The sequence below is a fragment of the Corythoichthys intestinalis genome, chromosome 3 (genome assembly GCF_030265065.1).
Source record: "Corythoichthys intestinalis isolate RoL2023-P3 chromosome 3, ASM3026506v1, whole genome shotgun sequence".
NCBI lineage: Eukaryota > Metazoa > Chordata > Actinopteri > Syngnathiformes > Syngnathidae > Corythoichthys > Corythoichthys intestinalis.
Window position 1 is genome coordinate 2,630,287 of NC_080397.1, and position 15,910 is coordinate 2,646,196.

Genomic DNA, 15,910 nt, shown 5'->3' on the forward strand with positions numbered 1-15,910 from the left:
AAACGGCAATTTTCCGGAAAAAAAAAAAGTTTCAAAATGTATCTAGTCCTACAATTTTTGACCAAATCACATAATTTGGGCATCAAAAATTCCGGGACGTTGAGGGGCATAAAAGTTGTATACAGAATTTGGCAAAAAATTACGGTTCCACGGAAATTGGCCAAAAACTCTCCCATTCATTTGTAATGGGAAAAGTTCCCATTCACTTCCAATGGGATTTCCTATGGACTTTACATTGCATTGATGCCATTGACGGCCATGCATGTCTAATTTACTGATGCCAATGTACTTGGATTCTATTGACTATATGGATGTCGATGCCATTGACCGCCATGGACGTCCAAAATTTTTCCCATTCATTTTCAATGGGGAAAAAACAAAATGTCCCCAAATCAGTAGGAAATCACCAGATATCAATAGGACCTTTACCCCAAATGTCCCCGATAGCATTGATGCTTATGGAGGGTGATGCCATTGACGTCCATGGACGTCCAAATTTTTCCCATTCATTTTCAATGGCAAAAACAAAAAATGTCCCCAAATCAGTAGGAAATCACCAGATATCAGTAGGACCTTTACCCCAAATGTCCCCAACTGCATTGACGCTTATTGAGGGCTCCGCCATTGACGGCCATGGACGTCAAAATTTCCCATTCATTTCTAATGGCTTTTACTTTGTTTCGTGCCATTGACTGGCATTATGGTCCATTCTATTGATAGACCTGAGTGGGGCTAAGATCTGTATCTCCACAGAGGAAAGACCAAGGTGTAATTTCTCCCGAAATTGCAGTTTCTAGTTAACTCAATGCCATTGACGACGCTAGATGTCAAATCTATTGAAATGGGAGTGTTAGCAAAGGAATGGATGTTCATTCTGTCACCCCACCTATTTTAAATGGATTATATGTCTGCTGGTGATATTTAAATTCACAGCAGAAGTATGAAAAGAGCCACGTGGTCTAGCGTCGTCAATGGCATTGAGTTAATTGTTACTTTAAAAATTTCATAGGATGTTTCTCAAAACGTCATACAAAAAACAATGTACAGGGTGACCCAAAAAAAAGTTTACACTCAGTTGGGGGCTTGTTTAAAAGCCATTGAAACATATCCAAATAGGTTGTCATGCTTAAGTGATTCATTAAGGTCACTCAATGCAGCTGGTAATTTCTCGTCTCTACAATTCCTGTGCTTCTGCTGAAAATGAAGAAAACTTTAGCTCTACCTGAATTGCTGCGTGCCGGTCTGACACCTACTGAGATTGCAGCAAATCTGAGAATATCCAGATGTGCAGTCTACAAAGTTAAAAAGAAGCTGAAAGATACTGGAACAGCCTCACGAAAACCTGGGTCTGGAAAACCCGATCTGTGCGGACCAAAAAGTTGATTGACAAGGTGATATGTGGCCACCCCAGAGTCCAGATCTCAATCCCCTGGATTATAGCATATGGGCAACTGTGGAGGACAGTGCCTGTAGGAAGCCACAAACTTCTGTGGCAGCCTTGGGTCCATTGTTAGATCTTGGGAAAAGATGACAGCATCCTACATAAAGAAGACCTGTCAAGCGTTCCGCAGGCGCCTGGAGGCTGTTGTGTCACTTAAGGGAGGACACATTGAAAAATAGAGTGTACTGTACATTGTTCTTTACAATAATGTATAATTTGTGATTACATTCTAATTCTAAGCTGAATAAACATGGCATTTAAGTTGTATTATGGCAGTGTAAACTTTTTTTGGGGTCACACTGTAAATACAGTACATTAAAAACACCCAAATCCAGGTGAATTCTGGATTTCAAAGTCTATGTTTTGCTTGAAGACACCATATGTGTCTTAAAATAAAGCTGACAATGTATTGGCACAAGTCTTGGCGAGTGGAACGTGAGTGTCAAGAACTCGATGCGTGGAAGGGGCTGGTGGAAATGTGAACATCAGAACTTCTTCCAGGGAAACGGCTGCAACTTTCTCTGAAATAAGAATGGCAACAATGCAGTAGATCATTTGATTGGCCTGCATTACGCAATGCTTTTATTACCAAAATAAAAGTATATAATTAGGACATGTCAAGGAAATCTTATTAAGGCCTGGTAACCAAATGAATAATGTTAGCTTTCTCCGGTAAACGTATGTATCGTTTTCCAGAGGTAAAGAAAGTCATACTGCACTGTTTTACTTACTCGAAGGACGTTCTGCGTCATTGACATTAGAAACTTCTCGAAGCCTCTTGTCACAGCCGCTGCAAAAATTAGGTGAAGATTCTACCAACTGCTTTCCACAGGTCTGGCAATGCATTATACTTCAAGATTTCAGTTGTGTTTTACATATTTTTGGCCAAATGTTGAACTTCAACCAAAAGCGAGCAGTAACTATCTCTGCTGGTAGGCGCCGTCTTGCAGTTGAGTCTTCCGTCTCGAGCATACTGTTTCCGGTGGATTCGTCCAATCAGCAATGAGTTAACATTTTGACTGGTCCCTACTAGGGATGGGAATTGATACGATTTTTACGATTCCGATTCCATTATCGATATTGCTTAACGATTCGATTCTTTATCGATTCTCTTATTGATTCTAATTTCGGGAAGAGGAAGAACAAACATTTTGATTGCCATCAAGTTTGTTTAATCAGAAGTCACAACCTTACAAACTCACAATGAGGTCAAAAGAGGCCCAAAGCCTCAATGTTAACTGTGGCAATAAGTGGCAAATGCACAAGAATGTGTAACATTTTACTGAAACATTTTTCTAATAGAAATAAAAATATTGGCATATTTTGGCATATAGATCGTTGTTCTGCCTTTGGCAATGTCCCCAAACTTTTTCCTGTGAGGGCCAAATAACTTTTCCCTTCTCTGATGAGAGGCTGGGGTCAGTTTGTAACAGAAAAAGTGTGACGATTGCAGGAGTGCGAAATGTAAAAAAATTATTGTTTTTCAGAAAGCCACAATCAAATAACCCTCTGTGGATTCTTCACGGAACAAAAGTAAATAAAATAAAAATAAAAATATAATATAATAATAATAAATAATAATAGCACTATTATTAAATAGATAATAACCAAATAACCCTCTCTGAGTTCTTCACTAAAAAAGGCCAGGAAATAAATAACACTACTGAGGGAGAAAAAAACAAAAAAAAAAATTCAAAATGCTCTCTGGAATTGTTCAGCGGGCCGGACCAAATATGGAGCTGCGGGCCGTAGTTTGGGGACCCCTGTTTTTATTTACCAGTATATTGAAATGCATGCCTTTTAGTTTTTTATGGCGCTTTCACGCTCAAGTGGTGGCGCCCTTGCGCTTCCTCACGCGAAGAAGAGCGCGAAGAAGAAGAAATGCGCATCCAAGCCAGTGAGCGAGTTAGTGAGAAAGGGAAACACTGCCACGAGCCTACGTTCTTTGTTAATGTTTGTAAAATATCCACAGAGCCAACGCCTGTATGTATCATCTTCTGTGTTGTTGTTGTGTGTTTCCACTCGCGATCGGACACTTAAATCCAGTTGTGTAGTGGTTTAAACGACGTTCTAATGCTAGCGAACGCATGCTTACTGTTTGCTATGACTGTGTTAGCAGCTAATCATCGCTGATTTACGTTGATGCGAACCTGTTTGTTATTGGGGACGAAATTGATTTGTTTCATTTCTATTTTTAGTTTCAAGTGATGGTTGAATAAAGTCAGCAAATTATACCAACGTCTTCTGCATCGTCATTTGGGAGTTTAGCTAGCTGTATAGCCAGGACTGAGCCTTAGCGTCTCGGTGAGGACAGTGCAGTCTATTCCCTCCCGATGCAGTTATTTCCATCTCGCAATGACTGCAAGTCGCTTTGTTGTAATTTTTCCTCGTGAAGTGAAGACACACTTTCGAGCGTTCGAACCTACGTCATTGTTATGTTTACGGCGGCAACGCTCGTGCTAAACAATCTTAACCTTTCATTTTCACCCTTTTTCCTGGTGAAGTGTAGCCAAACTTTGGAGCGAATGGTTCTTGGCGCCATGCTAGATTGATGCGTCTGGACAACAAGACACGTCACGACGCAATATGCGTCTTTAGGGATCGTTAAAGGGATCGTTAAGACTTTTTCATTGTGATGTCGAGGCCTCGAAACACTCGGAACCGGTTCTGAATTGGAATCGGATTTCGATTCCCATCCCTAGTCCCTACCTTTTCCGGTTGGCCAAATGTAATTTCATTTCGGGCCGAAATCTGATGTCATTTCCAATTTGTCGTTGCGTTTTTTAAATTGTTATTTTGTCATGTGATTTGTCGTTGTGTTTTTTAATTTGTTTTTTTGTTATGTGATTTGCAATTGTGTTTTTTAATTTGGCGTTGTGTTTTTTAATTTGTTTTTTTGTTATGTGATTTGCAGTTTTGTTTTTTTATTTGGCGTTGTGTTTTTCAGTTTGTTATTTTGTTATGTGATTTGTCCTTGTGTTTTTTTAATTTGTTTTTTTGTTTTGTGATTTGCAATTGTGTTTTTTAATTTGGCGTTGTGTTTTTTAATTTGTTTTTTGTTATGTGATTTGCAGTTGTGTTTTTTTATTTGGCGTTGTGTTTTTCAATTTGTTATTTTGTTATGTGATTTGGCGTTGTGTTTTTTAATTTGTTTTTTTGTTATGTGATTTGCAATTGTGTTTTTTAATTTGGCGTTGTGTTTTTTAATTTGTTTTTTTGTTATGTGATTTGCAGTTGTTTTTTAATGTTTTTTTGTTATGTGATTTGGCGTTTTGTTTTTTAATTTGTTATTTTGTTATGTGATTTGCAGTTGTGTTTTTTAATTTGGCGTTTTGTTTTTTAATTTGTTATTTTGTTAAGTGATTTGCAGTTGTGTTTTTTAATTTGGCGTTTTGTTTTTTAATTTGCCGTTGTGTTTTTTGATTTGCCGTTGTGTTTTGCACTTCAGGGCCACCGTACAAATGCATGTTGGACACCAAACCATGCGTTAGTGCAGTATTTCCAGATTTGAGAAAAGCATATGACACCGTAAATCATGAAATTCTTCTGTCTAAATGAACCTATTTGAATTTTTCCTTGGATGCAATTCAGTGGATAAAATAATATTTAGAACTCAGTAAACTGAGTCTGCATTAACAGTGTCAAATCAACATTTTAAATGTCCCTGTTGGCCTGCCTCAGAGCACAATACTTGGCCCACTGTTATGTGCTATGTAAAATAATGACTTGCCAAATTCATAATTTTGATAATAATGTGTAAATGTTGAATTTCAAATACTGTATATGAAAAATATGATGCTGTCATCTTCACCGGTGCAAACAAATATTTAAGACGCAGCCTCTGCTCTCACAATTGCGATGATTCCTATAAATGAATGGCTTAACCTAAACACAACTAAAACTGCTTGTATGATATTCACAAAGTGACCTTCGGACATCAAACATTAAGGTGTTTTTGGGAGGACAGGAACTACAAATTGTCTCTGAATTTAAGAACCCTGGAGTGACACTTGATTCCACACAGTCTTTTATGTGCCACATTAAAAGAATATGTAATACAGTGAAATTCAACAACAATTTTAAACAACAAACAACAATTTTAAACAAATATGACCTTTTATAACACTTGGGGCTGCTAGAATGTTTCAGCGTTCAATGATTTTATCACACATTGAATATTGCTTTACATGTTGACAGTGGCGAGGGATTTGGGGCGCTTAGGGTGCTGAAAAAAAAAATGTTTTAGTAGATTTTTTTTGAGGGGGTGGTAAAAATAAATAAATCAAACCTATGGAAACAGTAGCATATTGTTGTATATTGGGATTAAATATATATGTTGAAAAATATTTGTTTGTTTTTTTAATAACAATGTCACTACCTGACTCCTAATCAGGTTGAATAAGGTGCTATTTGTGAAAAGGGGGCGTTCAACCGAGGTTTACTGGACCTCTTAGTTTTCAGATTGTTTGTGTGTCATTGCGCCGTCTAGCTGCGGGGAATTCCATTATAAAACATGGGCACTTTTATTTCCAGTACAAAAACTCCAACACGCACTGGAGGTGAAATAGCACTGTCTTTGTTGTAGACTAACCCCAGAATCCCACTGGGTCCGCCGCACTACACTCATCTACAGTCCGAACGACGCAACAAATACGTTTGTATTGTAGTCAGTACGAGGTGGTCCACATGAGCCGCTCAGCTCCGATCCGCCCGAGTCCGGCCTCTCCGGTCGGTCAAAAGTAAAATACGGACGAAGTCTATTTTCTGGTCCGTCAACCTGCGGCCGGATCAAGTGCTGCCGTTTAGCATGCACCAAACAGGAATTAGACCGGCAGCAATATCCATTCTTTCAAAGTAAATTATGTTTATAAAAGTATTATGAATGTAATTTTAACTTGATTTTAATGACATTTACACAAAACAAAATCTATGTAGGTCATTTGCATGGGATGCACAGTGCTTTTGTTTCTTCCTAAAACGATTGTACAGTACCGTCACTTGGAAGCGCTGCAATAATGTGTCAGCACGACCCTCCTGTTGATGCGGCAACACGACGCTCCCAATGGTGGGTGACTGACATCATAATTGAGTGCGGAGAAAAATAAACTGTACAAAGTGAGCTGCCAATTCTTACAAGCGCAACACTGGTGTCAAAAGTGGAATGTAGGATGACAACCACGATTGAGGAGAAACCGGGTGGCCGTCCTTCATTGAGGCCGGCCCGCCCCCTATTAATCCCGACCATCTCCATTCTTGCAGTCGGACATCCGGGCATTAATGGCGTCACCAACAAAGCGTCGCCATATTGAAATGGGGGCAAAACACGAGTCACAAGCAGTTGCTCTGTCGTGCATTGTAGTACAAAAGTGTTGAACTTTTGTCTTATTTGCGGTCTTTTTTCCGTCGGAATGACTAAAAGTTGCAGGTTGTAACACAAGGAAGAGTTCGGAGCCGCATTTGAAGTTCTTCATTCTTCTTCGTGAGAAGAAAAGGACAAGCAATTGGCTGAAAGCAATCAATCGAGGAACAGTAAAAGAAGACTGTTTCTTGGAGCAGGCGCATTTAGGTTTGCAGCCGATATTTTATTATTGGTGAGTAAACTTTAATCGATTTTTTTTTTTGCCCCAATTAGCTGCTAGTATTCAGGATGCAGTGGTTATTATTACCAGAAGCGACAACTCGCAAAGCGTTATTTTTCTTTTGCTGTGAACTGCTCTGGTCAATTGGTATATTATTGGCCTGGTGGGAATTGGTTATTTTGCCGTGACGTGTTCACGGCTACATAACGCTTGGAGGCAAATTACCGGTTACGGCAGAAATAATCACTTCGTATATACTACCAGTTTTCTTAGTTCCACACAGTACATATTCCACATAATTGATAAAGGTCAACTTACTGAGTGACTTAATGAGGTAGTTGTAGATGTTTCCGAACACCACTGCAGGCAATTCCTTTGGATTGTTTATCCAGCTGGATAAACAACAGCTTTGTATGGGCAGATTTGCAGGCCAATACACGCTAATTTTAAGTTGTATCGCCTCCTTGCGGTTTTCGGCAGTGACTCGTGATAATAATAATTCATGTTTAAGACGTTTTTATGAAAAAAAGACGCAAAACACAGCTGAAATATAAGAATTTTAGACGTTTGTCTACGGATGTTTACCTGTGCATGCCGCCCTCTCAAAATGGCGACACGTTGCTATGCGAGATAACGTCATAGTGACATCACGCCGACTGCGAGAATAGATGAAAGCCAGGCTGGAGGAACAAATGAAAAAACAAAGCGTGTTCGCCCAGCGCCGCAGACTTCCTTGCCATTTGCGGGACAACATTCTGGAAGCTGCAGTTGCTGAGGACATCTAACCAACTAGCTGTGTAGCGTCACTCGCAATAATCTTGGCAACGCAATTGGTCAGCGCGACCATCCTATTGGTACGTTTGATGCGGCAACACGATGCTCCCATTGGTGTGTTACTGGTAGAACCTGAGTGAGCGCGGACAAAAATAAAAAGTGAGCGAGACTTCTATGCTGATTTACTGAAGCTAATTTCCGCTGCCAAATCTTGCAAGTGCTACACTATGATTGTGTATGTGCGAGTGCGTGCGTGGATTTGTTGGTTACACCCAGGATAGGTTGAAGATCATTCAGGAGGTAGGGGTGGATGTTGTCAGGTCCAGGTGCCTTCATGGGATGTAGGCTCTTTAGCACCTTAGTCACTTTTGTTGCTGTTGAGCTGCCGCCGTGGAGAGCGCTGTTGGATATTCGTGTGCAATTCATTTGAGTGTTGAGAACAGTGGGTGTTAAACCGAGGATTATTGGACCTTTTAGTTTTCAATTGTGTTTGTGTGACATTGCGCCGTCTAGCTGTGGGGATTTGCATTACAATACATAGGCGCTTTTATTTTCAATACAAAAACTCCAACACACACTGTAGGTGAAATAGAGGGCTGTCTTTGTAGTAGCCTGGTAGTAGTATGTAAACTATCCAGCATGCATGTGCACTGCCATTGTGAATGTCTTGTACGGAGAAAAGGCGCCTGTATGAAAAATTTGGACCGAAAGAGCTATTTTTGGATGGGGGAAAAACAAAATGATATCTTCAGCACCCCCTGCTGTGAGTGACTTCCAGCGCCCCTGTCACTGAACCTCAACCATGTTTGACTTCAAGCGGTACGTTCTTTTCTTTGTAGGCATCAGTCTTTTTTCATTAAACAGTAGAGTGAAGTGCTTCGCCAAAAAGCTCACATTAATGTACCTTTGTGTGGCCACAAAACCTTCTCCCGAAGGTACTGAGGCTTACTCAGGTACATTTTTGCAAACTCCAGTATGAGAAAAAAATGTGTGTCTTTTGGTCAGCAGCGGGGTTTTCCTTGGTCAGACTTGAGCTGATGTTTTTTATCTGGTAGTTTTGCTCCATTTAACAATCCCTCCTGGCCACTTAGCTCTCCGGTGAGTGTTTTCGATGCCACAAGTGTGCCTGTAACTGATTTCCTAGGCAACACTTGGATGATGGTTTTGGAGGCAAATGTTTGACGGCTGAAAGGAAGTCAACATTCTTTTCCCGGAACTTGGCTCGGTTTGCGTCTACAGCTTGAACAAAATCCAAAGCAGATGCTTGTTTGGTTTATTTCCTTGTTTTGTTTTAGTTTTTTTTGAGTGCCAAAACGTGACTTCGGATTTAATGGATGAGGGGCTCATGATTTCTTTTTAAGGTTGTAAAACGTTTTGGGACTAATTCTTAACTTGGAATATAAAAGAAGATGAAGAAGCTTTGTTTTTTTCAATGGAGGCGATTGTATTTTCCATTTTTTAACAAATCAAATCAATAAGGATAATTTCATTGGTCATTCATACTGCTAAATGTTTTTCATGTATTTCTATAAGAAGATGCTTTTCTCGACATGTAACTGTTGTTGGATTTCCTGCTGTTCATAATGTAGTAAGGATAGAAAAAAATCCTGCAAGTTTAAGATTTTTCAAGACAGCACAGTTCAAATTTAATCAATATAAGAATCTTCGGAAGGCAGCAACATACCAATGAGGACCTCCTTGTCGTCACACAATGGATAAGGTACGTGGAAAAGCATTTGTTTATCTGTCCGTCCATGTTGGTGTATTAGTTATGCAACCTGTCAAAGTGTGTCATAATGTCAAGGTTAGGTTCACTAATAGATGGTGGTGTCAGATCACAGGGGTCAACGTTGCCCCAATAAGCACGGGAGATCTTACCCTGCTTCTTGCTATTGTTAGCTTTACAGGTCAGTCCTGTTGTTCATTTCAGTTCCATTTCTTTGTTTTGTAAATATACACGTCAATATATATTTATACTGTATATGCATTGATAGGTCTAAAGAAACATGCATTTTAAACATACACCATTGGTCAAAGGTTTTAAGACTTACTAATCCATCTGACTGGTGAAAAGTCTCAAAGCTTGCATTTCCACGAGTGTAGCTCTTATTTTTTAGGGGTTCTTGTAATTAGTGTTGCACCGATACCATTTTTTGGCTCCCGATATCAACTGGCAGCTGTGTGGTATCGGCCAATGACAGTACTGTACCAGTACCACGTTTGCTTTAAGAAGTACTGTATATAATTTTTGTCTTTTTAATGCCAAATTGCTGCACACTCATTTGAATTTAAAGTAATTGCTATCATGGCTTGGTCAGATATTACTCAACGATTAATGTTCATTCGCTGCCAACCCTCCCTCATCAAATGGATTGGGCATCTACTAGTGATAAAGTGAATTTGGTGGGAGAGTGCATCTTGGCTAGAAGAAGAACATTTTATATATTTTTTAACCTCAACATTGAAATTCACAGCAGAGAAAGGCTTGGTTGCAACAAGATTGGAGGTGTATCATTATCTTGGTAAGGGCGACAAGCGTTCCTTTTTTATGGCAGTGTATGTAGCTGGCTTAGGCAGGGGTGAAAGTGGCTAGAATGTCTTGTTGGAACTCCCTGACATAAAGGTCGCTACGGAGCCAAAAATGTTTTATTTTTTGGTGGTGGTGGTGGTGGTGAAGGGGGAAGGTTTAACAGGTTTTACATATGCATTGGACTACTGCATTACACTTACTGTGTCAAGACATACATACACGAGAAACTGATTTTCATTTAAAATTGTATGTTTTCAATGATCTGCAAAAAAATTACAACTTACACTTTATCTTACATGAACACAAATAAGTACAAATGACTTACATTATGCATTACTGGTTTTACAATGTCTTTACCATGACCATGTCATGATAATACAGAAAGCAAACGACGGCACTGAGTATCACAAAGAAAAAAACAAAAGCAAAATTAGAAATGTGAACATAAGACAATGGACACAACTAAACTTTGAGTGGTGTTGGAATTTTTCCCCATTCTTTCTACACATCTTGACGTTCCTCTCTGTTAGGCCACAAATCTTCATCCACGTCATAACGGATGTCCTCTCTATACAGCATGGAAAGAATCATCTTGAGTGCCTTATTCAGTCTCTACAGGCATCTGCTGTGATGTCACTGCATGCTGCATTCATGGCATCCAGAAGAGTCATCTGAGTGTGAGGCTGGCGGTCATACACTTGCCATCTCCATGTGGAGATAAATTCTTCTATGCGATTGAGGAATGAGGAGTACGGTGGGAGGAACTCCATTGCCATTCTGTTGCGGGTTGCAAAGCATTCCCTGCTTATGTTGGAGTGGTGGGAACTCACATTGTCCCAAACTATTACAAATTTTGGCAGGTCATGCCCAATCTGATCCTTCTCATGTTCAGGAATGAGGTCCCTGAAGAGTCCATCCATCCATCCATTATCTTCCGCTTAGTCCGGGGTCGGGTCGCGGGGGCAGCAGCTTTAGCAGGGAAGCCCAGACTTCCCTCTCCCTAGCCACTTCAGCCAGCTCCTCCGGCGGGATTCCAAGGCGTTCCCAGGCCAGCCGAGCGACATAGTCTCTCCAGCGTGTCCTGGGTCGACCCCGGGGCCTCCGGCCGGTGGGACATGCCCGGAATACCTCTCATGGGAGGCGTCCAGGAGGCATCCGAACCAGATGCCCGAGCCACCTCAACTGGCTCCTCTCAACGCGGAGGAGTAGCGGCTCGACACCAAGCCCCTCCCGGATGACCGAGCTTCTCACCCTATCTCTAAGGGAGAGCCCGGACACCCTGCGGAGGAAACTCATTTCGGCCGCTTGTATCGGGGATCTTGTTCTTTCGGTCACAACCCACAGCTCGTGACCATAGGTGAGGGTAGGAACGTAGATCGACCGGTAAATCGAGAGCTTCGCCTTTTGGCTCAGCTCCTTTTTCACCACGACGGACCGAAGCAGAGTCCGCATCACTGCAGACGCTGCACCGAGCCGCCTGTCAATCTCCCGCTCCCTCCTACCCTCACTCGTGAACAAGACCCCAAGATACTTGAACTCCTCCACTTGGGGCAAAATCTCATCCCCGACCCAGAGAGGGCATGCCACCCTTTTCCGGCTGAGGACCATGGTCTCGGATTTGGAGGTGCTGATCTTCATCCCTGAAGAGTGTGTCTAAAAAATTAACAAGACATTCTGGTTTGTTAGGTCCTATGATGAGAATATGGTTAAGCAATTGCAGCACCATCGTTATGTTCCCTCTCCTTTAGCCTGGCACATCGATCACAGCTCTGTGGCCAAAGATTCACCTGGTAGCAATTTACCAATTCAAGACAGATTTACAAAACAAATAATGAAAATGCTTAAAAATAAGCACACACATTTTGACATATTCTGACAACATGTTCATCCACTTTACATGTAAAGATTTATGTAATGAACTAATGACTAAATGTTGTGAGTCGACTCGTGAGACGATTCAGTAGAGACCCATGATAATCCATTTAAACCATCATGACAGATGCAGCTGATCATGTAGGAAACAGAAGAGAATTGTACAAATCATTTGCATGGATGTACGAAAACATCAACTTGTTCAAAGAAATGAGAAACTGCTTTTTTGATGTGCACTAGTGATGTGAGGATTGAACAAGTAGTTTTGAGAATTTCAAGTCTGGGCAGAGAAACATACTAAGGTAATTGAGGAAAACTATAATATATATATACTGGACTGTCTCAGGAAATTAGAATACACAATATTCTAATTTTTTGAGACAGTCCTGTGTATATATACAGGACTGTCTCAGGAAATTAGAATACACAATATTCTAATTTCCTGAGACAGTCAGGAAATTAGAATATTGTGTATTCTAATTTCCTGAGACAGTCAGGAAATTAGAATATTGTGTATTCTAATTTCCTGAGACAGTCCTGTATATATACACAGGACTGTCTCAAAAAATTAGAATATTGTGTATTCTAATTTTCTGAGACAGTCCAGTATAAATATATATATATATATATATATATATATATATATATATATATATATATATACAAATAATTTTGTACAATTCTCTGCTGTTTCCTACATTATCAGTTGCATCTGCTATGATTGTCAAAATGGATTATCATGGGTCTCTATTGAATAGTCTCATGAGTCGACCCACAACATTAAGTCATTAGTTCATTGCATGAGTATATACATGCAAAATGGATGAACATGTTGTCAATTCCATTCAATTCAATTTCATTTGTATAGCCCTATATCACAACAAGGTTGTCTCAAAGGGCTTTGCAGGGGCAATATGATACACAGTCAGAAACAGCAGATGAAATAAATACAGTCCAAGTCCTGGGCATCCCCCATCCTTTGACCCTCCATGTCGGCAAGGAAAAAACTCCAAAACTCTTTGGGAGAAATGAGAAACCTTGGGGAGTACCACAGAGAGATCCACTCCCAGGACGGCTAGACAGATAAACAAGGAGCGTTTTGCCGTGCTGCTTGTCTGACAATGAATGACCTGAAAAAATTAAAATGTTATCTGGCTGCCACTGTTGTTACCTTTTCTGTTGTAAAAAAATAAATAGATAAATAAATAAAATTTTTAAAAAACTTTAGTAAGGGGGAAATTTAAATAAATTATAAAATTAAGATTTGTTATTAATGAAAACATTAAAAGTATTCGTTGGCTGTCACTGAGTAGCAATTGCGATCACTACCCAACAATAGCAATGTAAATTGCCCTCAAGAAAGGTCAACAGCATAATACAACCAGAGGATATAATATAAAAGAAAGACAGGGCATATGTTGGTAAAGGATAGATTGTTGAAACCCGAGAATGTTATTGTCAGTGGCATAAGGCAATGCACACAAGAAAAATGTATCGGTTAAAAAGCTAATTCTGGATCAGGTCGGCTCTTTTTCAGTCCTCGACACTCAAGCCATCTCTATAACTGAACATTTGTATGTTCTACCACATCTTTAACAGTGAATTTGGCACCAGGGACATCATTTTCGGACAGAATTGGTAGATTTAGCTCAGTAAACATCACGTTCCTACACTATTTCCACGCATTTACTATTAGGGACAAACGGGAGGTTGACCCGTCTAGCAAAAATTGCTAACCTAATGAATATTAATGAGCAAAAGTGGCGTGTTGCTTGCGGTACGCCATTACAAATGATTTCAGTATTCCGGTGCCTTAACAGTGTGCAAGGAGTCATGAAATATGGAGACTATCAAAATGTTTTGGGCCTGTCATGGGTGTTCCAACAGGACATTAACCCAAAACATACCTCAAATAGCACCAAGAAATGGTTGGAGACTAGTGCCAAAAAAAAAGAATGAGGCCTACAAAGAAAAGAACACAGTGCCTATAGTCAAACATGGTGGAGGTCCAATTGTGTTTTGGGGTTGTTTTGCTGCCTCTGGCACTGGGTGCCTTCACAGTGTGCAAGGAGTCATGAAATATGGAGACTACCAAAATATTTTGGGCCGGAATGTACGGTGTAGTATCAGAAAACTGGGTCTGCATCGGAGGTCATGGGTGTTTCAACAGGACAATGACAAAGACATATCTCAAATAGCACCAAGAAATGGTTGGAGACAAAGTGCTGGACAATTCTGAGGCTGCCATTATTGAGTCCGGATCTAAATCACATTGAACACTATGGAAAGATCTCAGAATTGATGTTGCAAGAAGGCACCCTTCAAATCTGAGAGACCTGGAACAGTTTGCAAAAGAAGGGTGGTCTAAAATTCCATCTGAGAGGTGCACAAAACTTGTTGATGGTTTTAGGAAGCGATTGCTTTCTGTTATTTCTTCTAAAGGATGCGCAACCAAATATTGAGTTGAGGGTGCCAACAATTGTGTCCAGCCCATTTTTTTCAGTCTGTGTAAAATTGTGTACATTTTGGCTTTTCTGTTCAGCTTTCTTGTGTTTTTCCAATGCACATTCAAGAAATAGCACATTCATAATGAAAACATTTGTAGTTGCGTTCATTTCTGTGAGGCTGTATTTTCTGGAAAAATTCCAGGGGTGGCAATAATTTCTTCCATGACCCTAACTTTTTTTCACCTGCCAAAATTGGTAATAGTTTGGGACAATGTGAGTTTCCACAACACAAACATATCCAGCGAATGGTTTGCAATCCACAACAGAATGGTAATGAAGTTCATACCTCTATACTCCCAATTCCTAAATCCCATTGAAGAATTTTTCTCCATATGGAGATGGTAAGTGTATGATCGCCAGCCTCACAATCAGATGACTCACCTGGATGCCATGAATGCAGCATGCAGTGACATCACAGCCGATGCCTGTAGTGGCTGGGTAAGGCATTCAAGAAGATACGCTCCACGCTGTATAGCAAGAGAGAACATCTGTTGTGGTGTGGATGAAAATTTGTGGCCAAACAGAGAGGAACGTCAAGATGAGTAGAAAGACAGGCTGAATAATCCTGACAGCATTCAAAGTTTCGTTGTGCCGATTGTCTTCTGTTCATATTTCTAATTTTGTTTATATGTTATATTTCTTTGTGATACTCAGTGCTGTCTTGCTTTGTGTATTGCAATGACATGGACTGTGAAAGTGTAAACCGAATCTTGTAATCAATCTCCATCCCACAAAGGTATAACTTGCAATTTTCATCAAAACTTACGTACACCATCTTCAGCATCAGAGCTTTCCACCAGAGTAACTGTTCAATGGAGAGCATGACTAAGCAATTTGACAGTTTCGTCTGTGCACAATGAAACAAGGACTTATCTTTCTGACAGCACTGACATGTTCACTGGCACAGAAATTTAATTATGAGTGATATACCAAGTATTTTGCACAAAAAAAACTGGCTTTTGCAGGTAATCCATGTTGTTCTTTTGCCACTTGTGCGACATGTTGTGAGGAAGTAGTTATGGGAATTTCAATAGTGATATGAGAAATGTACCAAAGCAATTGAGAAAAACTAAAAGTAACCTAATGAAAATTGATGCTGTAATCTCATTCTAAAACTACTTGTTCAGTCATTTTTTTTTTTTAAATGACCAAAAATAGTAATAAACTGTAGTGAAAAGTGCCCCTGGGTTTAAAATGTTGAGTTTTA

The 15,910-nt window shown here is 40.0% G+C and overlaps 1 protein-coding gene across 1 annotated transcript in view; it reads left to right on the forward strand.

Moving 5' to 3' along the window:
- Positions 1–15,910, forward strand: part of LOC130913039 (hexokinase-4-like) — a 196,063-nt gene that overhangs the window by 147,838 nt on the left and 32,315 nt on the right. Inside the window, exon 4 of the mRNA XM_057831303.1 lies at positions 10,171–10,197. Coding sequence (XP_057687286.1) covers positions 10,171–10,197 — 27 coding nt within the window. The remainder of the gene's footprint in view (positions 1–10,170; positions 10,198–15,910) is intronic.